Genomic DNA, 26,539 nt, shown 5'->3' with positions numbered 1-26,539 from the left:
GCCTTATAGATCAGACCATCATCAGCCTCACAACAGCTCCTGCCCCATAGATCTACCCCACAGCAGCTCCTGCCCTATAGATCTGACCCTCATCATCCCCACAGCAGCTCCTGCCCCATTGATCTGACTCACATCTGCCCCACTGCAGCTCCTGCCCCATAGATCTGACCTACATCTGCCCCATAGCAGCTCCTGCCCCATATATCTGACCCATATCAGATCCACAGCAATGCCTGCCCAATAGATTTCAACCACATGAGCCCCACAGCAGCTCCTGTCCCACAGATCTGATTCACATAGGCCCCACAGCAGCTCTTGCCCCATAGATCTGACCCTCAGCAGCAACACAGCAGCTCCTGCCCCACAGATCTGACCAACACCAGCCCCACAGCAGCTCCTGCCACAGAGATCTACCGACATGTGCCCCACAACAGCTCCTGCCCCAAAGATCTGATACCCATGTGCCCCACAACAGCTCCTGCCCCATAGATCTGACCAACATGTGCCCCACAGCAGCTCCTGTCTCATAGATCTTACTCACATCAGCACCACAGCAGCTCCTGCCCAATAGATCTGACCCTCATCAGCCACAGAACAGCTCCTGCCCCATAGATCTGACCCACACCAGCCCCACAGCATCTCCTGCCCCATAGATCCGACCCACATCTGCCCCTTAGGAGCTCCAACCCCATAGATCTGACCAACAGCTGCTCCTGCCACATAGATCTGACCCACATCTGCCCCAGAACAGCTCCCGCCCCATAGATCTGACCCACATCAGCCCCAAAGAAGCTCCTGCCCCATAGATCAGACCCACATCAGCCACACAGCAGCTCCTGACCCATAGATCTGACCCTCATCAGCCCCACAGCAGCTCCTGCCCCATAGATCAGACCCACATCTGTCAGGGTTTTGTAATTTTGTAATTTTGCTATCAGTATTCCACATCATAACATCATGTAACGTATGGATACTTGTATTGAATGTGCAGTCCACAGAAGAAGACTACATATCCCAGAGAACAACAGGGGTAACAATAAGTCACGGGACCAGGACGCTGTATAATCTCGTTCCCAGGCTGGAGTGCCCTCCTTCTTCTCTCGAACTTCTCGGAGAGTGGGAAGCGTTCCAGCCGTGTCGCCTAGAGTTCACAGTAGGCCTCTCGGTTTTCAGAGACTCTCTCTCTCTCTGTTTCGTTCGATTTTGTTAGCCTTAATTATATTATATTGTGTTATCTTGTATTTCGATATCATATTTAGTAAAATAAGTTTTTCCTCCTTAGATTGTCGCTGTTTTATCCCACTCCCATTTTCCCCCTCCTTTCCAGGCCCCGGGGGGGGGGGCGTGGGGTGGCTTCCCCTGTCACGGGCATAGGTAAATCTAAGTAACCCGTGACAACATCAGTCCCACAGCAGCTCCTGCCCCATAGATCTGACCCACATCTGCCCCATACCAGATCCTGCCCAATCGATCTGACCCACATTATCCCCACAGCAGCTCCTGCCCAATAGATCTGACCCACATCTGCCCCAAAGAAGCTCCTGCCCCATAGATCAGACCCACGTCAGCCACACAGCAGGTCCCGCCCCATAGATCTGACCCACATCTACCCCACTGCAGCACCTGCCCCATATATCTTACCAACATCAGCGCCATAGCATCTCCTGCCCCATAGATCTGACATACATCACCCCCACAGCAGCTCCTGCCCCATAGATCTGACCCACGTCTTCCCCACAGCAGCTTCTGCCCCATAGATCTCAACCACATGAGCCACGCAGCAGCTCCTGTCCCACAGATCTGACCCACATAGGCCCCACAGCAGCTCCTGCCCCATAGATCTAACCAGCATCAGCTCCACAGCAGCTCCTTCCCTATAGATCTGACCCACATAAACCCACAGCAGCACCTGTTCCGTAGATCTGACACACATCATCCCCACAACTGCTCCTGCCCCAAAGATCTGATATACATGTGCCCCACAGGAGCTCCTGCCCCATAGATCTGACCCACATCAGCCCCACAGCAGCTCCAGCCCAGTAGATGTGACCCACAGCAGCTCCTGCCCCATTGATCTGACCCACATGCGCCCCACTGCAGCTCCTGCCTTACAGATCAGACCCTCATCAGCCTCACAACAGCTCCTGCCCCATAGATCTACCCCACAGCATCTTCTGCCCCATAGATCTGACCCACATCTACCCCACAGCAGCTCCTGCCCCATAGATCTGACACACAGCACCTCCACAGAAGCTCCTGCCCCATAGATCTGACCCACATCTGCCCCACTGCAGCTCCTGCCCCATAGATCTGACCCACATCTGCCCCATAGCAGCTCCTGCCCCATATATCTGACCAACATCTACCCCACAGCAGCTCCTGCCCCATAGATCTCACATGTGCCCCATAGCAGCTTCTGCCCCATAGATCTGACCCACAACTACCCCACAGCAGCTCCTGCCCCATAGATCTGGTCCAAATCAGCCCCACACCAGCTCCTGCCCCATACATCTGACCCACATCAGCCCCACACCAGCTCCTGCCCCATTGATCTGACCCACACCAGCCCCACAGCAGCTCCTGCCCCATAGATCTGACACACACCTGCCCCACAGCAGCTCCTTCCCTATCGATCTGACCCACATAAGCCCCACAGCAGCACCTGTTCCGTAGATCTGACACACATCAGCCCCACAACTGCTCCTGCCCCTAAGATTTGATATACATGTGCCCCACAGGAGCTCCTGCCCCATAGATCTGACCCACATCAGCCCCACAGCAGCTCCAGCCCAGTAGATCTGACCCACAGCATCTCCTGCCCCATTGATCTGACCAACATGTGCACCAGAGCAGCTCCTGCCCCATTGATCTGACCCACGCCAGCCCCACAGCAGCTCCTGCCCCATACATCTGACCCACATGCGCCCCACAGCAGCTCCTGCCTTATAGATCAGACCATCATCAGCCTCACAACAGCTCCTGCCCCATAGATTTACCCCACAGCAGCTCCTGCCCCATGGATCTGACCCTCATCATCCCCACAGCAGCTCCTGACCCATAGATCTGACTCACATCTGCCCCACTGCAGCTCCTGCCCCATAGATCAGACCCACATCTGCCCCACAGCAGCTTCTGCCCCATAGATCTGACCCACATCAGCACCACAGCAGTTCCTGCCCCATATATCTGACCTACATCAGCACCACAGCAACCCCTGCTCCATAGATCTCAACCACATGAGCCCCACAGCAGCTCCTGTCCCATAGATCTGACCCACATAGCCCTCACAGCAGCTCCTGCCCCATAGATCTGACCAACACCAGCCCCACAGCAGCTCCTGCCCCACAGATCGGACCAACATCAGCTCCACAGCAGCACCTACCCCATAGATCTGACCCACATCAGCCCCACAGCAGCTCCTGCCACATAGATCTACCGACATGTGCCCCACAACAGCTCCTGCCCCAAAGATCTGATACCCATGTACCCCACAGCAGCTCCTGCCCCATAGATCTGACCCTCATCACCCCCACAGCAGCTCCTGCCCCATAGATCAGACCCACATCTGCCCCACAGGAGCTCCTGCCCCATAGATCTGACCCACATCTGCCCCACAGCAGCTCCTGCCCCATAGATCTGACCCACAGCAGCTCCTGCCCCATAGATCTGACCAACATGTGCCCCAGAGCAGCGCCTGCCCCATAGACCTTACCCACATCAGCCGCATAGCAGCTCCTGTCCCATAGATCTGACCCACAACTACCCCACAGCAGCTCCTGCCCCATAGATCTGATCCAAATCAGCCCCACAGCAGCTCCTTCCCCATAGATCAGACCCACATCTGCCCCAAAGCAGCTCCTGCCCATAGATCTGACCCACACCAGCCCCACAGCAGCTCCTGCCCCATAGATCTGACCCACATCTGCCCCACAGCAGCTCCTGCCCCATAGATCTGACCCACATCTGCACTACAGCAGCTCCTGCCCCATAGATCCCACTCACATGTGCCCCAGAGCAGATCCTGCCCCATAGATCTGACCCACAACTACCCCACAGCAGCTCCTGCCCCATAGATCTGATCCAAATCAGCCCCACACCAGCTCCTGCCCCATACATCTGACCCACATCAGCCCCACACCAGCTCCTGCCCCATTGATCTGACCCACACCAGCCCCACAGCAGCTCCTGCCCCATAGATATGACACACACCTGCCCCACAGCAGCTCCTTCCCTATAGATCTGACCCACATAAGCCCCACAGCAGCACCTGTTCCGTAGATGTGACACACATCAGCCCCACAGCAGCTCCTGCCCCATAGATCTGACCCACCTCAGCCCCTGCCTCATAGATCTGACCCACATGTGCCCCTTTGCAGGGGGGCTCCTCTGCCTGGTGGTCATGGCGGGCCCCCTCCTCCTTCTCACTCCTAGGGCCCCCAGCTCCATCCTCCCGCCTGAAACAGGGAAAACTTCTACCCTAGCCCTCTTAGCTGCCGACATGGCTGCTAACTGCCACAGCTGTCAGAGGCGAGTGCGTTGCACGCGGCAGCGGTGACCAAGGTGACGTGGAGAGGGTTCTAAAATGGCGGCCGCACTGCTGGCACTGGTGTTCCACATAGGATGAGGAGGGGGCTGGTAATAGCAGGACAAGGGGAAACTGATTTAAGTTGAAAGAGGGAAGATTTAGGTTGGATGTTAGGGGGAAAGTTGTTTACTAGGAGAGTGGTTAGGCCCTGGAACGGGCTGCCCAGGGAGGTTGTGGATGCCCCGTCCTTGGGGGTGTTCAGGGCCAGGTTGGACAGGGCCCTGGGCAACCTGATCTAGTAAAGGTGTATGTTTGGTGGCCCTGCCAGGCAGGGGGGTTTGTTCTTCATGATCCATGAGGTCCCTTCCAACCTGGGTCATTCTGTGACTCTGTGATACTGGTGTGTGGCTGCTTGTCCCAGCGCGCTGACCTTTTGTCTTCAGGTTCACCCATAGTAGAGTTAGGCATAGGTTACTGTTGGTACTGTAGGGTTAGGCGTGGGTTCCTACCAGCAGCTGGCAGCAAACAGCACTCGCTCGGTAAGCACACGTCTGCTTTCTCCCCCGGAGCCGTGAGTGCGACTGCCATGAGAGCGGAGGTCTGATGCCATCTGCGAGGGATGGGATTTGCATCCGGTGGCTTTTCCGTTGCAGAATGTCCAGCAGCAGAGCGTGAGTGGCCGTGAAATGAAGCTGGGCCTCAGGAGAGCCGTCTGGAGCTGCGTCACGAGCTTCCTGCATGGCCAGCGCAAGGTAGGTGTGCCTTACTGTAAGCGTGCGCTGAAGCAGTGTTGGTTAAGCACGGCTCACTCCTCTGTCTGCAACAGATGGGCTTTCTGCGCGCTTTATTGCTGTGGCCGGCGTTGAACAGCACAGCAGCAGCGAGGCCTCGAACATGTCCACAACCAGGTACGTGAATGTGAGTAAATTTAGCTGTGTGAATGATGTTATTGTTCATATTAGTAAGGCAGTATTCACATGTGTGTGATTGAGCTCAGGGATAGGTTTATTCTTGCCTGGTAAATTTTCCCTTCTTTGACACCCACCCGTCCTCTTGCTTCTCTTCCCCTCACCTGTAAGTGCAGCAATACTGAAGGCTGAGGGCTCTTCTCCGAGGCGGGCGCTAAAGGGCAATTGAAATGCAAGTTTGTTGTCCCTCTTTGTTCTTGGGTCGGTAGCCCAAGGTGACCAAGCTTCAGAGCACTTCTCTAAGTCAGCCTGGAAATGTTTCTAGCAGGAAGTAACTCCATCACAGTGCCTGAGAGTAATGATGCCTCTTTTTCCCCCCTCACAGCAGGCAGCCTCCATAAGAGAGCAGTAGAGCAGCAGGCTGTCTGTGCTATGGCTGCTGAACTGCATTTCTGGCCACCTGAGATCCCTGAGCCCATGCTAATGAAGAACATGCTGCGCCACAGACTCTTCTACGGAGCCGTTTTGCAGCTTCTCTGTGCTGGCCATCATGCTGCCAGTTTCCAAGTTCCCAAAGGCAGTAAGTGGTGCTCTCATGGGATAGGAGAAAGGCACGGGCAACTGGGTGGGAGGGAACCATCTGTAACTGTTGCCAGCAGCCTGGAGGTGCCAGCTCAGTCTTATCCTGTGGCTACTGCTGCTCCCTATGAGCTGCCAGGCAGAGGGTCCTCCCGCCCGTGCAGGGACCGCCTTGCAGGAAAGGGCTTTAGGCTCTGGTTTGTGTGGGATTTGGGGAACAAGACAGGGGTGGAGTTTCTTGTGTGCCCGACTGTCAGGAAGGTGGTTCCCAGTTCTGGCAGCCCAACGTGCCCAGCAGGGTGACTTGAGCTCCCAAAGCGAGCCGACAATCAGTTGTTAGCTGAGAAGGTTCCCTGAGCGTTTCCGAATTGATTCTTGTAGGACTCGGAGAGTCTGGGGACTGAGACTTGGGAGAGAGTGAAGAAAGCTGAGGCAAGGCAAGCGCTGCTCAGCTGAGGAAGAAAGCCGAGAAGGAAAGCAGAAAGCAACGATGATGGCCTGAGCAAGAAGCTACAAAGGACAGCAGAACCACCTGCAGCGCTTCCTCGGAGGTGGCACCAAAAGCTGCTGACTCAACAGTCCAGTTTACCGGCACAGCCGTGCTTTCCCTGTCATGGACGGTGGAGATAATGGAAGTGAACTGGACAGGAAGGACTTGTGCTGCGTTAGAAGCAAAGAGGGCTTCACCTGTGCAGGACTTGGTGTACGGCAAGAGCTGGAGACGCTGTGTTCCTTCAGGGTGTGTCTCTTGAGGTCCAGGCCTGGTGTAGGGTTAGGTTGAAATAGGGCTGGCTGGGACTGGAGAGGGAGGAGGTGACATAGCCCTGGGGTTTGGCTTCTCCTTGGGTCTGACTGGAGGCTGAGTGACTGATTGCTAAGCGGAAATCCTGGGCACTGGGGCTTCATTTTGGGGTGTGGGCGGGGTAATAAATAGAAGCCGAGTCCTTTTGTACACAATAAAATTGAAGCGAACTTTCTAAACCTGGTGCTGCCTCTTTCAGTAGCTGGTCAGAACGTCCCTCGCTCGGGCTGGCAATCACAGGGCGATGAAGCGGTCGGCTTCACGTCTCTCCCTTGACATGGTGCAGTGCAGGTTTTCCCCCGTTTCCTTGTTGGTCTTCCCAACCTGTGGCCTTTCAGCCAACCCGTAAGTGCTGGTGACAGGCTGTGAGCATCTCCTTGCTCTCTGAGGACTGACAGAAAGAAACCAGAGGAGGGGAAGCATCCTGGCAGGAAGAAGGGTGTCCCGTGCTCAGCCCCTTGAGTTGGCCTCTCTTCCCTGAGGGCTCCTTCAGCTTCTGATGCACCGTGTGTTGCTGTTTGCCCTGGGAAGCCCAGCTGCACGTTGGCAGCCATGGCCTGTGCATCATCCTCCCCTTGAGGCCCAAGGAGTTGTTTGTTTTTATGTATTCAGTATTGGTGTGGCATTTTGTTGTTTTGTTCAGCTTTGAGATCAAGGGGTAATTTAACACCGTTGGAAGTAAGGTCAGCACGCTGGGACAAACAGCCACACACCAGTATCACAGAATCACAGAATGATCCAGGTTGGAAGGGACCTCATGGATCATGAAGAACAAACCTCCCTGCCTGGCAGGGCCACCAAACATACACCTTTACTAGATCAGGTTGCCCAGGGCCCTGTCCAACCTGGCCCTGAACACCGCCAAGGACGGAGCATCCACAACCTCCCTGGGCAGCCTGTTCCAGGGCCTAACCACTCTGCTAGTAAACAACTTTCCCCCTAACATCCAACCTAAATCTTCCCTCTTTCAACTTAAATCAGTTTCCCCTAGTCCTGCTATTATCAGCCCTTTCCAAGAGTTTACTCCCCTCCTGGCAGTAAGTTCCCTTCAGGTACTGAAAGGCTGCAATGAGGTCACCCCGCAACCTTCTCTTCTCCAGGCTGAACAAACCCAACTCCCTCAGCCTGTCCTCATAGGGGAGGTGCTCCAGCCCCCTGATCATCTTCGTGACCCTCCTCTGGGCCCCTTCCAACAGCTCCATGTCTTTTTTGTACTGAGGGCTCCACACCTGGACACGGTACAACAGATGGGGCCTCACAAGAGCAGAGTAGAGAGGGACGATCACCTCCCTATCCCTGCTGACCACCCCTCTCCTGATGGAGCCCAGGATCCCATTTGCTTTCCGGGCTGCCAGAGCGCACTGCTGGCTCATGTTAAGTTTCTCATCCATCAGGACCCCCAGGTCCTTCTCTGCCGAGCTGCTCTCAAGGACCACTCCTCCCAGCCTGTACAGGTGCCTGGGGTTCTTCCAACCTAAGTGCAAAACCTTGCACTTTGCCGTGTTGAACCTCATTAGGTTCACTCAGGCCCACCTTTCAAGCCTGTCAAGGTCCCTCTGAATGGCATTCCTTCAACTGCACCACTCAGCTTAGTGTCATCATGCACACACACCCATGTGGACAAATTCTGTATAATCATCTCCTCACTCTGGTGATAAAATCTCCCCAAAGAAGGATCCTGCAGCTCCACCATGGCACCTTCTAACTGAGGAAGAGGATTTTTGGTGAAGAAAAGAGCACTTGGGCAGTATGAGTCTCCAAGCACATGTGCTTCGTGTCTCCAGGCTGCTGCTGAGACCCAAAGGTGCTGTAAATCCATATAACTACCTTCACTTTTGCAGTATGACTGAATTAGGCACAGAAATATGGAGAAAAGAGGCATTAAAATCAGAGCAGTTGGCCTTCAAGGCACACAGCTTTCAAAATGGCTTGGAGAGCAGAGCAAACTCTTTGCAAGTAACTATTACCACACAGTTCCATTTGGCTAAGTCAAAACATGTGCATTCTATTCGAGTATGATGATCTTTACATGCAGTTTATAACGGTAAAAAGGTATGTTTCAACTTGGGGAGAGGGGAGCTGTGGTGAGAGCCATGGTTTGGAATCCTTCAGGGCCAGCATGCTTATCTGTGAGTCTGAGGGAGACGCCTCCAGGCCAAAGCAGGTGCTACAGAGAGAAAGGTTTGACACAAATGGTTTTATTTGACTGCTAGAGACAAATGAGTAGGAAGAAGCTATGATTTCTTTGCTGACTGCTGGTAAATCAGAACTGCAGACTGTAGGAGAGCTTAAAGGAGCAGTAGTAGGAGTGTGAATGAATGCTCTCTGTTCTGCACTAGGATGGATGTGTGACCAGCATGACATACCAATCTTCCACTCCCAAATCATGCTTTCCTGGAGGGCCTTCAAAACACTCTCACTGAGCCAAAAAAGACACTTTCTGGGCAGGGAAGGTCCCCAGAATGCCCATAGTCCCACCTGAGCACCTGACACTGGCACTCTGAGCCTGCCTCACTGAGCCTCTTTGTATTTTCACCTCTGCCCAGCATCATGTAGAAGGGCTGCCAAGGGCTGTGTGCCTGCGTGCTCCCCTTGTGACAGCATTGTGTTGTAGGTGCCAACAAAGGGAAAGCACGGACAGTGCAAAGTAGCTGATAATTGCATTAAATGGGACTGTTTTGGCAGCACTTTGATTGTGTGCTGAACATACTTACATGGATCTTCATTAATTTAGGGGCTGAAGAGAGGCTGCAGCTCATTGCACAACATTCAGAGGTTCCCTCCCACATGCAAACGCATCTTTTGAAAAGCCAAGCCTTGATCTCGTTTGAGGTACCTTAGAAAATTTAACTGCAGTGGATCTGCTGAAGCTGAATTATTTGTGGAGAGAACATATTACATGTCTTCCCTTAGATCTAGTCACTAGTTATCTCACATGTGCTGTTGTATTAGACAGAAAAAGCACAAAATGGTGTACTTCCTCTTGTTCCAAAGGAAGTGACAGTCATTATTCTTTCCAGCAAATGTAATTGCATCAATTGTTTCTCACACAATACTCACAATTAAGGTTTCCAAAAGAACAGCTAAACTATAAAGCAGAGGGGAGCTGTTATTCACAGGTGTTGGATTAGATCTAATTTATGAGTGTAGCAGAAGCTACTTAGATGCGGGTGCTTAAAGCACATTCCTTCCTCCTATATTCTGAAAGAATACTTAGACCACTCAAGGATATTTCAATACCCTGAGCTTTTCCTGGAAATGCTTGAATATGGCGTAGGCAAACGAGAGATAAAGGAGAATCTTATAGCACAGGCAGATGACTAATGATGGTGCAAGCCATAAAAAAACACAGGACTACTTACAAGGGAATGGAGATCAGCTGAGTAACCAAAAGAACCGGGTTTCAAATATTCATTTTTACACAAATGCAATTGTGATAGAGTAGGTGCATTATTCCGAGGGAAGGCAGAAAGTGAGATAGAGTAAAAGCTCTGCACTGTGCTGGTCACAGCACATTCAGCATTTTGCAAGCAGCTCCCAGCTGCATAGAATTGAGCAACGCACCCATGAGCAGCCCACAGCACTGGAGGTGCTGCTGCCCTGCTGTCACCTACAGGTTGTGCTTAAAAGTACTACTATATGTGAATACTTATGCTGCAGCTCTCTCCAGCTCCTCCAGATCTGAGCAAGACTGGATCAAAGAAGGGTAAGGTGCCCTGTTTTTTGAGGCAGCAAGGTTTTTTATTCATAGGGGAAAAGAGGTGTAGTCCAACATGAACATGTGCCTCTAAAATCTTTGTCAGTCTTCAAGGGAGGGAGCTGGAATTTCATCTGATTAATTTTTCCCCACTCTCAGTTCTCAGGAGGGTCACCGGCTGAGGAACTGGCAAAACTCTTTTCCCATTTTGTTTTCAACCTTTACCTTTTGTCAGCTCACTCTGCATCTTCTAGATCCCAGCCACCCCCAGTTTCCAAACACACCACCTTCTCACCCATCCTCTGCTCATACATGAGGTACCGCCAGCTGATGTTTATTCAGCTCAGAGAACAGCAGCGTATCTAACGGTCTTTAGTTATTAACACAAAAATCTTACCATGTGCTCACACCAAGACAATCTGGTACCATCACCCTTTCAGGTCATGCAGCAAAGCACTTGTTTGACTGCTTTTGAAAGATTCTTTTTCTTGCACTATCCCCTCAATACTCTTCATGTTATCTAGATGAGAACAAGCCACATCTGCTTACATCTCCTTCCAGATGTAACAGCCCTGGCAATCCTAAGGCATACTTCCTGATTGCACTGCTGCAACCAGCATTACACATACAGTATTGCATAATGTAGCCAAGTGTGGGAACAACCACACAGCCACAGGCAAGCTGTCACCTCAAAAGGAAAGTTCGTTCATGTTTTTCATGGCGCTGGGACTGCAGAGTGCATAAGTGAATTCAACATTCTCTGTATTATTACCAGAATTCAACAGGGATGGAACCTTTACAGCACAAATAATTTTGTTTGAGCACAGGCTTTGAAGACTATAAACTATTTGACCATTGCACGAGTTAGAAAATAAATTCTAAGTCTTGAAATATTCTCTACATACTTAGGAGTAAAATGCCCTACATTTTGAGCAGTTCTGTTGGCAACACTGTGAGGTTGCTACCTCTGGCTTTGCACGTGCTCTTGAACCAGGAGGAGGATCTGTGCTCTTGTCCCCTTAGAGAGCATTTGTGCTTTTTCTCATGAGTTTCCATTCTTTCCATGCTAAAGAGGGAAGGTGATGTGCCTGTAAACATGTTGTAGTTTAAACCTTCTGGTGCTGCACGCAGGTGCTGTGGGAGGGATTACCTTGTTTGTGGCAGTCTGGGCTGGGGGTGTGTTTGTGTGAAGATCTGCAAGGTGATATTTGCTCCTCCCAGACTTCTTATGGGACATGCACGCATGCAAGCAAATATGTAAAAGAAAACCCACTTCAGGTGTGTTGCATTGCTCCAAAGGAGTGTAAGAAAGGAAAACACCAGTTACATAATAGAAGTATTCTCAAGAAGGAATTGTTTAATCACAAACACCTTTCAGTCTTAATAAAACTAAATTAGATCTTCTCTAACAGATCAGCATTTTATCCACAGTTGTTATACACACAAAAAAAGAGAAAAAAGTAGATTATCGTTTTAAAATGTAGCATTGCTATTATAAAAGAAAGGCTGGATGTTCTGCTGGTACAGCTTCTCCCTCACAGTTTAGCATTAAACTGTGTCAGCATCTTCTCTAGCTTATATGCTAGTGCCATGTTACCTTTAATCCTTAATTTTCCTGACATGAAGGCCATGGTTGGCTTTAGTTTACCTAAAAAGAAGACACAGAATCATCAGGAAAAGGAAAGGAACTGGAGATTGTGATATCATATAGTAGTTACTTTGCTACCAAGTTCTACTGTAAAAGCATCAGAAAAGAGGTTCAACAGATTGACTGGATGCTTTCTGAAGCTACGCTCTGAAAAGTTCAATAGCTACTGAACAAAGCAGTAGATATTTTTATTATAAAATCATGGACTCACAGAGTGACTTACGTTGGAAGGGAATTTAAAGGCCATGCACTTCCAGCTACAGCTCATCCAATTCCAAGACCACAAAGAGAGGTGAGCCTGTCAGCTCATCCATCAGCAAGATGTTTCCTGCCACCAGTAGCTGCCTCAGTTCTGCCAAACCCGTTTGTTACTCACCAGTGAACATCTTCACAAAGTCGCCACTCGACATGCTCATCACAACATCAGCTGCTGCAGGAGGCTTCCCAAACCCAGCACTCCCACTGCTGGTTTTCAGGTCAAGGTACCAAGTGCCTCCTTCATCACCTGAGTGGAACAGGGAGAACCTGTGGCAGCACCACAAGGACTGATGTGCCCTGCCCTTTGCTACCCCCGCCTGCTTTTCTCTCCCATCTTCGTGCTAGACATGCTGGAGGTGCTGTGCCAGAAGCTGCCCCGCGCTCTCTGTGCAGACAAGGTCAGTCCCAGCAGATGCCCCACAATGCCACAGTGTCAGGGGACAAGGCAGTGGCTGCTGGTGGAGCTGGAGGCAGCAGGGGTTTGGAACAGAACTACCATGCTGACCCTGTGCAGCACGGCCAGCAGGGTGACACAGCAGAAATGAAACACCAAGAAAACACACCACAGTCCCCAAAAGAGCAGCACATGCTGCTGATGCAGAAAGCATCTCCCTGTGACAACAGCAGCAGGGTAAATCCCACATGTGCTGAAGTTGGCTCTGAAAGGCAGCATCTTACAGAGCACACCCAAAGATGTCTCTGTAACTAGACCAGTTATAAAAGACAAGTATTTACATGTGAAAATACAGACTGACTCTTGCTAGAAAAGTGAGCATTTGAGAATTTTACAAGTGATGGTCTTACCTGACAATTCAAACTGAAAGACGCCCTGCGTGGATTTCACTGTTTCTTTATTGAGTTCTCCCTGAATAACTCTGAATGTTTCTGCAACAGGCCCCGCTGAAGCTGATTCTTTATTAAGCTTGGCTCCACCTGATGCCTGTGAAGCACCTAAAAGAAATAGATGGATTCTCTGTAAAATGCTGGAACGCTCTATCTCACTTATCTTTCTAAGAATATATATGTTTTCAGCAGTTCTTCTGCAAAAGCTTCTAAGGTGTGAATCAATTCACTACTTTAATCAGCAACTTTCTACACTGCAGTGAATGTGCTCATTTAACATTAAGAAAGAGCATTTGCAATTTATAAGGCATGTAATGCTTAGCAGCCCCTAAAAGCCATGCAGAAGGTCAGTGTATCAGGAAATAATTATTCTACTCAGTGAATTGCTACTGTGTTGGAGATCTGGGCAGTTGGCAGTATCAGTTCCTGGCAGAAAAGTCTAAGTGCGCACTCACAAATAGTATTTTCAAGGGAACTGGTCTCTTTTCAAACTTAGCCTCTTTCTTTCCTATATTTGTTTTGGCACTCCTATAAAACATATTCAGTATTCCTATTTGCCCTCCAATAGAAACATCACTATTCTGAAAAAGTGAACCTGATGCTTTTGTAAAAAAACAACTTCTCTATTTCATCTTGTAGACATTCACATCATGTACGACTGTGAGAACTTCATGTAGGAATAGAAGCTTCTCAAGTTCTCACACTGCAAGAAAGATGTAACACTCCTGCAAAATATGCTGATTGCTTGTGATTTTTTTACAGCAATATTTACTCATAATCTTCATACCACTTAACTCTGGTGGTAAAAAGCAAAAAGGTTGTTCAAAACAAGGTGCTGATTATGAACTGTGAAAGTTGCAGACACTAAAGTCACTTCCATAAATCAAACAGCCCAAATACAATAGATTTTGCCACATAGCTTGAATGTAGTCCAAAAGTAACTTGAAATAGAGGAGGCATTCATTATCATCACAAATAATCGACATGTACATGCAGAGGTTGCCCTTCCACGGCCTTCTGATTATGTGGCTGTCATGTCAGTTTCAGCATCCAAGAAGAAGTCAGGCATCAGGGGGTGACCTAAAGGGGAGTTGAACAATAACAGTAAGCCCAAGTAAGGGTGAACAGCACAAACAGGAATCCATTCTGAAGGCAACAGCACCTCAATTTACCAGTAAATGAACTACAGGTTGAAAGAAGATGAGGTGACATGTTTAGGTTCTGGTACATTTAAAATCAGACCCAGAAGCCTCTTACAAATTCAGTCAGAAACATCTGAAGATGAAGAAACACTATCTCACTATTTGGTAAATAGTAATACATGCGCTTGTGGTGCAGGTCTATTTTCTTTTTGCTAATGGGTTTAAAATGTATATATATATATATATTTATATAGGCATTGATTATTAGAGCCTCAGTGGACTATTATGTGCTTTCCCAGAATCCACATTCTCAAACGTGAGGCAAAGCATCTTTTGACTGAGTCAAAGGAATATTTCCATATTCCCCATATGGCCTTCCTTCCTTCGCAAGCTTCTCATTTTAAAGATCTCTTTTACCTGGTGCAATTGCATAGACATCAAAATCCTTAACGCCTTCTTCTCTCAGTAGAACTTCATCAATAATGAAGTTTCCAGTGAAAGTTTTCGGCTTTGTTAAAATGCAATATGCAGCATCTGCAATTATGTCAGTTTTTCTGCACTGCTTCTCTATTCCGGATCCTCCCAGCATATCCATAGCAGCTGTATGTATGGCTGGAAAATTCAGAGGACAGGAAATTACAAATTTAACACTAATGACATCACATACTCATCTCTTTGGCAAATGCATAAACTTTATTCTCCTCTCACATGAAAGTAAATCATGAGAAGACTAAACTGTGAAATACCATCAACCAGCGAAGAATGGTCAACCAGCAAACAATCCTCAAAGTGTAAAGATTCCCTTACTTGAAAAGTATTAAAGGAACCAAAAGAGGAATAAAGGGAAGAACTCCTTGTAATATTCATATTATTCAATGCTTCTATCAATACTTTCCACACAAAGACTTCCTCTGGCTTTATTCAGGACATGAAAAACTAACAGGACAACTATCTTTCTCAAAGTGAACGTGCATCAGCAATTAACATTTTCTGCAGCCATTACCATACTGAAAATCTCAATTTTAGACCCACAATAACTTGTGAGATAACAAAGTGACTCTAAGTTAAAGATGAGAAACCCAATAGCACAAACTCAAACTTTTCCTGGCTTATGCTCCTCTACTTTCACATTACAGCCAATTATTATTGTTCTAAATATAGCAAAACTATGGGCAAAGACTGATATGAAAAACCATCTACTGTCCTGCAATCTGCACATCCTTCCATCTATTTCATACAAAGTACTGCTGGTTTTCCATTAATTCATACATACAGCATCTTCCACTTTGACCCTGCAGTACCTCTACTATTCATTCACACTCTTACATCCTTTTGGCAGGCTACCTCTTTCACTTTTAGTTAAATCGAGAGCTCGTAACATCTCACTATCAGCATATTTTCTTGTTTCAAGGAGCTGGATGAACCAATAGAACCATACTAGCACAGTGTTAATCTCCAGCATTGAAGCTGATCACATATATATGATGTTCTTTAAATTAAAAACTTTGTAATTGTAATGTAGATACTACAGAAGTCACCTCTCTCACTCTCTAAAGTAGTTAACTTTTGTTTTGGCAGATAAACCTTTCAAAACAACATTTTTCTTCCTAGACTGAACATTACAAACTTTTATACTTCAGAACATGAACAGTTTTCATCAAGGAAACACTGATACATACAAATTTTGAAAGCTCACTTGCTGCTTCTAATGCTTTCAAGACACTGGTCTCTTTGTTCAGCAGCTACCAAACCTTCAACAGCAGCCCTGGTCCTCACTGACCCATGGACAATAAACTGGAGCTAGTATAAGATGGGCACACCAAGTTATTTTTCTGCTATGCGGCCCTTCAGTGTGCTGTGACTTGCAAGAAGTGTTGGATGGTTGTGTGAAGAAGCAATTGATTTCCCACTCAGCCCAAACTTTTTTTTTTTTTACATCTACAGAGGTACATATCTTGTCAGCTTCATCTATTTCCTGGCAATCTAAATAGCTGGGGATTCTAAATATTAACATAAATGTCCAATACTACTCAGGGATGGTGTGCAAACCAAAGTTTGAGTCATGTTGAAAGGAGCAGTGACAAGACAGGAGAAAAAGCAGAATGTGCTCAGGCTGAAGGCAAGTTTAAGTGAAAATAGGAAGGCAACAGTGAGAACTAGGGAAGAAAGCCAATACCCACACAACATCTTTGATCACAAAAAAATACACAGAAGTGCTCGGTGTTCTGAATCAGTCCTAAATAAGACCACCTGTATAGGACAAAACACAAAAATTCAAAATAATCACCTGTTTTAGGCCATAAAGCATTGACAGCAACTTCTCCTTTAAATTCTTCTGCCATTCCCAAGACACACATGGACATGCCATATTTAGAAATTGTGTAGGCTACAAAAAGCACACAAAAATCCCATATTTAGTAGGATACATATTTAGTCTACACATAGAATTTTACTTTTGAAGGATGTAAGTCACGGAAAAATCAACTTTCTGGGGTCAAAGCATCATCTTCCTAGAGTACAGAAACTCTCCCAGCTCCTACCACCCCCTTCAGATACAAACTGACCCTTTTACATGAGTATTGAATTGGGGAGGGAAAAAAAAAAGGAAAAAAGCACGTTGTAAATCCTTTTTGTATACTCTGAGAAGAGGATGTTGCAGAGAAGGAACATGGACTTGCAAGAGGAGTTTAACCATGTTCCAAGTGTTGAAGTTTAAAAGATAATCCACAGGTTTAAGATGAGCAACATATGTTCTAGCCCAAAGACGCAATTGGGGCCTCCTTCACTCCTCAAAGATAATTTCTATTTAAAAAGACAGCAATGAGCTTTATCGCTATCAAATCAAATGTGGAAGCATAGAGAAAAAAAGATTTTGCCTTCCTATCTCTATTGGGAATAGAAAACATGGTGTAGTATTAAGAAATCCTATGAAAAACTCTTATCTCTTACCTGCAGAACCTTCTTGGAAATATAAAGGCCACGCTAGGGGCATGAGATTTGTACTGTGTTTTATCAGAAAACAATTTTCTTTCACCTTTTCTTTCAGTGCAAAACACTCTGAGGAACCATTCCTGTCAGTCTCTTGTGAGCACTAAAAACACAATATCTGGAATTCTTGGCTGGCGCTCCTGCACACGTCATTAGTTACTCACACATTTCTCAACACATAACAGCAAAGGCAATGGATGCTACTTACCACAGTGATTTTTGAACCACGTGGGTTTCATATTCAGAGGTGGGCTGAGGTTCAGGATATGGGGGTTCTTACTTTTCCGTAAGTGGGGAAGGCACGCTTTAGACCTGGAAGAGAGGAATCAAGCAAGACAGTCATCTCTTATTTTACAGAACATTTACCACTGCAGCAGAGCAGTAGTTTCACTTTCACAAAGGTCCAATGGTGAGCTGAAACCCTTCCCTTGTAATCAAGTATTTAACTGATGAAAAGAACAGAAAAAAACCTGTCCTATCTCACTTATCTCAAGAATAGCATTCATGTCTAACAGCTGGGCTGCATCCTCCAAGCTGTTCAGCAACTTCTACTAAAGCAGATATTCCAGATGTTCGGAAGCAATAGTCTCCTTGTAATAGTTCTGGAAAGGGAGTAAACCATGATGTGCTAACAAGCCAGATTACCAGTGTAGAGAATCATCTAGTCCCATATTTCTTACCTTCTGCTCACATATTTATCTCATTTTTAAAACCACATTTGAAAAATAATACAGTATATATGCGTTTAGTTATTATTACTCTCTGCACCAAGATCTCAGACAAACTGAGACAGCATTAAACATTTTGTCAAAATGGCTTTGCCTCAGCACTTACGTGAGGTAGCTTCCTCGTACGTTGACATCCATCATAAGATTGACCTTCTTGGTTTCTGTTTCCAAAGTGCCGGTCAAAGAGATGGCGCTTGCATTGTTCACCAAAATATCAATCCCTGGTTTTAAAGTAAGTCACCTCACATTAGCAGTGAAATAAGAAAAAACAGGAGTAAAGCAGGTTAGGCTGTTCTTTCCTCTTCTTCTTCATTGAATAATCTGCTTGGTAGACTCCCCTGCCCCTCAGCATACCTCCAAATGTCTTCACAGCTTTCTCCACGGCGCTGATAATTTGCTCTTCTTGCCTCACATTAACGATGCATGGCAATGCCTTTCCTCCAGCTGCTTCGACTGCGTGATTAGAAAAAAGCACACTTAGAATTTGTCTCTCAGACTGCACAAACTGACTACTGAGATTTTCTCATTCAGTGAATGCATTAAAAATTACACCTTTCAAACTCTGACTCTTTCACATACTGCATAATGAATAGGGATGCCACAACAAAATCCTAACACTGAGAATGTACATGGCTCACCACACATTTTAATTAACATAACATTTTTACCTTTATGCACATGTGTATTCATTAACATCAAACTTCAATACCTCACAGAATTCCTGGGAGGCAGGAGAAGCACTTGGGCTCATTCTTTTAAAGCTGAATGGGAGCTAGGAGAGTCAGAGCAGTTTCCCACTCATACACAAGAACTAAGCAATGACACACACACACAGCCCACAGTCTGAAGCCCACCCTGATTACAACTTACTCTCTTCTGCAGCTGTGTAGATAGTCCCAGATAGTTTAGGATGGGGCTCTGCTGTCTTGGCAGCGATCACAATGTTTGCACCATCCCTGGCAGCCTTCAGAGCAATGGCTTTGCCAATTCCCCGGCTCGCACCAGTGATGAAGAGCGTGCAGCCTGCTAGTTTCCTGAAGATGTGAAGGAGGTAGAGGGGAAACAAGAGGGGGAACAAAGCAAAATCTGGAACTCAGTGACTTCTTGCAGTCTTTGGGGACAAAAACAATCACTGCAGTCTTAGCAAGAGGCAACTGCCTTCAACATTTTACAAGGAAATCAGACCCAAAATACAGAATAAATGGATAAAGCTACAGAAAAGCCTTTCACCACCACTGAAGACTTTTTGTACAATAATCCAAGGCTGCCCACAACAGAACTGCTGCATTCTCCAAAAGCAGAAAAGGAGTGACCTCTAAAAACAACAAAACCAACCAATTCTAACGTTTTGATACTCAGTGCAGCTCTCTGTAATTTAATTCTTTTGGCCCTCTGAACACAGAGGACCAGTAGCTCAACACGCTGTAAAGGCAAAGTCCAGGATCACAATCCCAATGCAGGGTGCCAAAGACAAGAGCCAAAAATCAGATTTTCAAAAATGACCATGATTTTCCTTAAGGCTTTCACAGTAAAACTCAGTTTGCAAGTAACTGCATTTAACCCAATAAATCCCCACAAGTCTGTCCAACCAACCAGCAGGCTGACACAGCTGTGCAAACGACTTGTGACTGAGCCCCTGTGTACAAAGGTGTCACACAGAGTGGAAGCACCAGTGAGATAAAAAGGAACTGGGAATATTGCATGAGCATTTCAGCACAGTGTGAGGAGAACCAAAGTTCACCTGCAGCTGAGACTTGCAAGGGAAGCCAGTGGCAACTTGTTTATCTGCTATAATGTGGGTAGGAAGAGCATGAACAAGGGAAAGGCGTTGCTGAGTGGCATGGGTGATTCAGTGAGAGCAGACACTGGTAGTGCCTTGCTTAGGAACATGGTTTACCAGGACATGAGAAACTAGCCATAGATGAGAGGTAATCTTAGAACTTGGAAGGTTGGAAAAGACAATATAGTCCAACCTTCAACCCATCCCCACTATGGCCACTAAACCATGTCCTTCAGTGCCACATCTAAACCCTTCCTGAACATCACCAGGGATGGTGACTTCACCACTTCCCTGGGCAGCATGTTCCAATGCATCATCAGTCTCAGTAGGTAAAATCAAGCCTGGTGAACCTGATTGACTTCTGTGATAGAATGAAAGGATTTGAGGCCAAAGTGATAACAGCTGACACCATTCACATTAGCAAGGCTTTCATTACCATCTCTCAAAATACTTTTGTATCCAAGTAAATACATAATAGTCTGGATGGTTGAACAGCCTAAGGGGTAAGAGAAATGTTAAGTGGACAGGTTCAGGGAGTTAGAATCATGCAGGTGGGCTCCTTTTGCAGCAGGCACGGCCGCAACCAGGGCAGCCCACAGGCTGCACCGTGGGCGCTTTCTGCACTCGTACAGGATCTCATGACTACTGCTTGCAACACACGGGAACGAATAAGGTCAACGTATGTCCCCGTTCATTAGCAGCGCAGAAATAACGCCGCAGCAGTCACTCAATTCAGATTCCACAGCACACCCACAGCCGCACTTTGCCCTCCGGACGTGCACACAGCTCGGCCCATGAGCAAACAGCACCGAGCGGGACTCCGGGTCCGACCCAGCCGCTCCGGGGCCACCGTGCCCGGCCGCGGCCTCCACCCCGCGTCCCATCGCCCTCAAGGGGCTGCGGAGCACGCGTCTGTCCCTCCGCCCGGCCCCGGCCCCGGCCCCGGCCCCAGCTCTGCCCCAGCAGCTCTTGTGGCTCGGAGCTCGCGGCCCCGCCGAAGGAAGGAGGAAAGCCCAGGTCGCCTTACCCAGTGTTGGGCAGCATGGCGGCACGGCCATGGGGCGGCTGTCGGCTCGGCACGGGACGCGCTCCCCGCTCACACCGCCCTCCGCGCAGCCGCGGCCCGGGGAGCCAGGCGGAGCCAGGGCCGAGCGGGGCGGGATGAGGGGCGGGTGATGGAAGTATCGGGATGAGTTCCTTGAGGGAGTGCACCTCGTTCAACCAAGCCAAAGCCTTGCACGTTTTCACTGACAAAATTAAAATCGCATCTGAGATCTCGCCCTCAAGGAAAGGACTGAATGACCAAACTGAAGTGACAACTGAAACGATTTATTATTGAAACAACCTGTCCTTATAACTATCGGTCTATCCACTACCACCTCGGGCCACTATGCGGGCGCCGACATGACCCCACTGCAGGGCGCTCACTCGTCATCTTCATCACTGTCATCTTCATCGGTGATGGTGATGCGCAGCCAGCAGCCTTCCTCTACCCAGACAGAGCTGGTGAAAGGTGGGCGCTGTGGGTCCTCCCAAGGCTCCCACTCCTCTGGCATCACCGTGACTTCATGCTGTATGTTCACCGTGAGCGATAAGGAGTGGAAAAGCAGGCCGGCCTCAGGAGCACGCTGCTCTTGCTCTCTTGGGCGCCAGGGAAGTTCCTGCAGTGCTGGGTTGCGTGGCAAGCTGTCTCCCATGTAAGATGAAGCGGTGAACGACAAGGAAGTAGAAATGTCTCCAGGGCTCCAGCCGCTGTTTGGTGGCAGCAGGGACGGGTCCAGAGGCTGGTTCATTCCCCAAGCTGCTGCAGCACGCATTGGCCGGCTGTGAGAGGCTCGAGCTCGGCGTCGGCTGCGGTTTCTCCTTCGGCGCTTGGTAGGCCGGGGTCCCCTGGCTGCAGCCGCCTGGGTGCCGGCTGCCGGACCCGCTGCCTGCAGGCAGCCCCTGCGGGAGCAGGAGCAGCAGCAGCAGCAGGAGCAGCAGCAGGGGCCCGTCTCGGCTCTCCTTCTCCGGGCAGATCTCGGCCTGCGCTGCTCGAGGAGCCGAGAGCTCTCTCCTCCGAAGTCTGGGTTCCAGTTGACGAGAGGCTGCAAAAGGCAAAGGAGAAGAGTCAGTTGTTATCACCTTGCGCTTGAAAGACAGCAAGGTACAGGAGATTTTCAATTGCTAAAGACGGACATGGGAGTGAGCAGCATCACGAGCCGATCCTTGACCACCTCTTGCAGGGTGGGAGCGTCTTTGCTCAGTCCAATTGAAGTTTGTCCTTGCAGACATTTCTGCGACAAAGCGGTTTTCGCTGTGCCACTCGGCAAGTGAAATCCTTCTGAACACCCTGGGGGTTCTGATGGGGTGTCATTGTGATGGCACGTGTTTGTGATGGGGGCTTCGGCCACTCCCAACATGGAGTCACAATGATCACCCCAAGGTGATGCCCAGCCCTTTTCACCAGAGCTGTGCTCTGTCCTTTCATCCCCATCTTGTCTCAATGCAGTGCTGCTTATAAATCAGATTATAAATCAGATATAATTCCATGGGCTTTTCTGAACTCTCATGATCTGCAAACAAGAAGAGAGCAAGAGTTTCTACTGCTTTGTCCAGTATTTAATGAAATGTTCATCTCTGATCTGTGGTTTCATCTCAGTTTAAAGCTGGTTCTTTTTTTGCCTGTTTAAATGTACAAAGTATTTGTTGAGCGAGGGTCAAATCGCAGCTTTTACAATGTTGAGTTCTGGCCATGTTTTGGATCTGTGATATCCACATTTACTGCCATTCAAATCATTCCTCAGTTCCCTTCAGCAAAACTTTGGAACAGAGCAATTAAACATGAGGCAAAGTGACAAAAAGCAAAACATAAAACACATACATAAAAATGTTATTCAACAAGTAAAGTAACTGTTATGGGTTAGCCCTCAGCTGTACCTTCAGAAATGGCCTGGAAAAGCACATTCTTTTTCAGTCAGTCAGCCTCCTTGATGATGATTCTCTTTCTTCTTATTTAGAGACTTAAAGCCATCCCTGTCTTTCCTCACATGGCTTCCTAACATTGCATCTGTGTTAGGAAAGCTGGGATTTAAATGTGATGCAGTATTTGAAATGAGGCTGGAAAAGGTGCTGCCTTCAAACCTTGGGAGGAAAGCATTACTAACAGAATATTGGCCTCTCATACCACGCATCTACAAAATGCCCATCCTCATTTTGACTTGACATGGTGTAAGCATGAATAAGATGTGGATCTCTAAGAGAAGACGTAACTAAATCCTGCTGCAATGCCCAGCAAGGAGAACATTTTTTCTGTAATGACTGTGTATAATGACTCAAAGAGAAGACATATAACAGTATTTCTTTATGTTTTGTGAATAATACTTCTTTTGGTTTTCACCTTTTCTGCAGATAGCAAACTGCCCTCTGTTACTGTGAGATGTATGCCACCTAACTGAACGTGATTTTGCTGGAGATGCATCCAGAGCAGAACAAAGCTGTCTCTGGCTGCCCCCTGTGTTTTCCCCTCTCCATTAAAGCAGTAGTTCATCCTGTGGGATGAAAGCTTACTGTGCTGCCCTGGGGGATAGTGATTGTGAATGGCAACTGTGTCAGGGCTGTGTCTGGCTGCTTGTGTGGTTGTACACATGTTTAGAGGGGAGAGAGGACAGGACTGTCATATCCATATATAAGCCATTATGGATTCGAGCCCAATGGAACAAGAAATTCAGTAGCAATAGACAAGGAAAAACAGAAAGATGGAATCTTTGTTTTCTGATGATGTGTTTTTGCTATACTGCTTATCCAGGGATGAGCATGTGTCCTAGAGGCAGCATCATGGGAACATAGACAGGTATCCCACCACCTTCCACTCAGGTCCTCAGTGCTGTGCTGTGGGATATTGTGGGAGCTGATGGTGCTGACTATGAGGTGTACTTGATCCTTGCATGACAAACTTTCATGTGGTGCCATTCTTGGACTTTATGCTCTAAACAGACAAGGCTGAACAATGTGCCAGTCTGCTCTGCACTGGAAGGACAAACCCCACAGTGGGTGCTGAAATTCTTCTGGACTTTTGCATTCCACAGGATTTTTACATGAGTGTAGAAATGCTCTGCTTATAAATCCGTTCCTCAGGTCACAGCTTTTGTAAAAAAGAAGTGACTAAACAAACTTGTTGCCCTGTTATCAGAAACTGAAGAAAAACTTCAGATTCTTTTACTGGCCGTTCCAGTTAATAAGTGAAAGAAAACCAGCTCTAAGGCCTGTGTAAAATACAGGCGCTATCTGCATGGTGCTGAAGGTAATGAACGACGCTGATCGCTAACTGTACCAAGAAGAAAAGGTAAGCTCAGCCTTCAAGTCCCCACGGGCTCTGTTTCGATGACCTCTTTCATTTCATCAGCTCCACTGGCACGTTTTTTTCCCAGCCTGAGTAGGGAAAAATCCAGCTATGTGTGTGTGCCAGCAGAGGGAGCGCTCAGCACACGAGATTGAATCACGGAATATCCCGATTTGGAAGGGGCTCTCAAGGATCATAGAACCACAGAATAGTTGGGTTGGAAGGGACCTCAGGGCCCACCCAACCCCTGCCATGGGAGCGCTGCTACCCAGCAGGTCAGGTTAGAACAGGGCCATCCAACCTGGCTGACCCCTTTACTTTAACCCTTTGAGGCTGATCTGTCAGCCCATGGTTCACCCATATTTTGCCTGGATTTTATTTATTGTGGTGGTGGCCCAAATGTGGTTTGACTCCCCACCCCCAGTTTCTTTTAAGGCTAGGGCCCCTACTTGTTCTTAGGCTTGTGGCTGGATTCTCTGACACACACTGAGAGAGCTTGACATGCATTTACTACATATTTCCTACATTTAAAGTCAATGATTGACGGGATTAACAGACTACAAGCTGTGAAAGCTGAAAGGAATGAGGGTTTATTTAAAGCAATCAGTAGATAAAGCTTATCTTTGTTATAGGTAACATTCCTTTTTCATCAGCAACTCAGTGGTGCAAATGTAAGCTGAAAAGTAGAGAAACAAAATCTGTCCCTCTCAAAGAACTAGCATAGATTTCTCACAACTTATAAGCCAATATGATAAACTGAAAAGGCTAGATTTTTTATTTCTCTACTCATTGGTGTTTCTGCACATCTCATTATTTAAAGGGACTCTTCCTTGCTCAAGTATGATGGTCTTCTGAGTTCCCAACCTGAAGTCATGGCTGTGTGGTACCCTCCTGCACCAGCTCTGCTTTGGGGTCTGGCAGTTCCTTCTGTAACTGCCTCCTGCCATTCCCACCTGGAGATTATGCTAAAGAATGGAGAGGGAACTTTGCAAATGAGTGAGGACAGTAGCACAGCACCTCCTGAGAAAGGCTTACTTCCACAGACTTTTATTGGTGGGCTGCACACATCAGCTTGATGTTACCTTAAGGAAATGAGAAAGTGAAGAGAAGGGACAACTGCACAGTAGACAGCCAAGAAACAAAGCCATGTAGTCCCCAGAGGATTTTCTTCTCCACTGTCAGCAAGTAGTAAGGATGAGGAAGGTGACAATAACTCTTCTTGTCAGACTTTTCCCTCTGTTAGCAAGGGAAAATGAGGAAGAAAAGTGTATGCATTTCCTCCATAGCAGAATAAAGCTTAAGCAAGGCAACCTCTGTGCAGGAAAACCAAAAAATCTTCTCTTGTATTTCCTTAATGTGAACAGTACCTTCTAGCTTTCCCCCTTACTTTCTCCCACTGATAGGAACCACATGGCATGAGCACTAGGTTGTGGAACACACCTTTTTCATCAATGGATGAAGTTTTATCAGGGTGGAGGATAACTGCCACATCATTATTTCCAGTTGTAATCTTTGTCCTAAGGGTGTGTTAGCATGTGTGGGATATGGTACTGGGAGACTACAGAGCACAAAGTTCTGGATCTTTTTTCCCTATAAATATGAACTGTACTCCATAAAAACGCTTTGTCCAGAAGGTTGTTGTCAGCTATTTCTTCATAAGCTGAGAGCTTGCTTTTTTATTATTATTAATTTTTGTTTTTATTTATTTATTTATTTATTGGGAGGGGGGAGGGGGAAAGAAAGCATTAATGTGATATGGGGGAATGCAGAGATTCAGACTTTGGAGTAAAAGGAGAATACTGAAGGCCACATCTATTCACCAAAAACCACATCTCTCAGAACTCCAAGTTTACCAGGCCCAAAATGGAGGGAATAAAAGATTAATGCTGTTGCCTCATTCAAAACTGGGAAGAGACAAGCCCAGATGGCTCGTTTTCTTATTTTCTTTGCCTGAGGAATAAGTGTTACACTGCTGTTGACTGTTAAACACATCCTAACTAAGCAATGTCCTATGTTTGTGTTTATCATTTTGATTGCTGTCATTTTCCTTTCTTTGTAGAAAGGGAGAGACCCAAACAGAGTGAGGTTTTCTCCATAGGAAATGAACCCTGCTCCAAGAATTCTGCAGCCTGAACAGATGTGACGCACAAGACAAGTTTGTCAGCCTATTACAAATGGGCAGTTGCCTGAAGGACTGCAAATGGCCCTGGGATTTCTGTGACAGAACTGAAAATCAGCCCCTCAGCAGCCCAGCTTTGTCACCACAGACTTTCAGCCCTTCCCTCTGCCTTTCTGTGGGTGCAGCAACTGGCTAAGCCTG

The 26,539-nt window shown here is 47.5% G+C and overlaps 1 protein-coding gene across 1 annotated transcript; it reads right to left on the bottom strand.

Moving 5' to 3' along the window:
- Window positions 1-11,209: 11,209 nt before the first annotated feature.
- Window positions 11,210-21,025, bottom strand: LOC146752548 (hydroxysteroid dehydrogenase-like protein 2). The gene is made up of 11 exons (XM_085531736.1): window positions 20,926-21,025; window positions 18,989-19,152; window positions 18,473-18,571; window positions 18,225-18,339; window positions 17,599-17,702; window positions 16,690-16,788; window positions 14,820-15,014; window positions 14,309-14,340; window positions 13,222-13,414; window positions 12,536-12,664; window positions 11,210-12,159 (listed from the first exon to the last, which is right to left on the bottom strand). Exons 1-11 carry the CDS (start codon window positions 20,940-20,942, stop codon window positions 12,047-12,049), a joined length of 1,260 nt encoding a protein of 419 aa, XP_085387862.1. The 5' UTR covers window positions 20,943-21,025; the 3' UTR covers window positions 11,210-12,046.
- Between the last annotated feature and the right edge of the window lie 5,514 nt (window positions 21,026-26,539).

Source organism: Coturnix japonica, unplaced genomic scaffold (assembly GCF_054131305.1).
Source record: "Coturnix japonica strain WE unplaced genomic scaffold, WE-NBRP24 Scf044, whole genome shotgun sequence".
Classification (NCBI taxonomy): Eukaryota; Metazoa; Chordata; class Aves; order Galliformes; family Phasianidae; genus Coturnix; species Coturnix japonica.
The sequence above is the reverse complement of the archived record's forward strand: the minus strand, read 5'-3'. Positions and strand labels throughout refer to the sequence as shown.

What these genes read in the sequence shown, in the direction of transcription:
- LOC146752548 (XM_085531736.1), bottom strand. An exon ending in GTGGTTCAAAAATCACTGTG is followed by an intron (nt 16,789 to 17,598) that starts GTAAGTAGCATC and finishes TGCTTTTTGTAG; the next exon opens with CCTACACAATTTCTAAATAT. An exon ending in CTTTCAGTTTGAATTGTCAG is followed by an intron (nt 12,665 to 13,221) that starts GTAAGACCATCA and finishes TGTTCCACTCAG; the next exon opens with GTGATGAAGGAGGCACTTGG.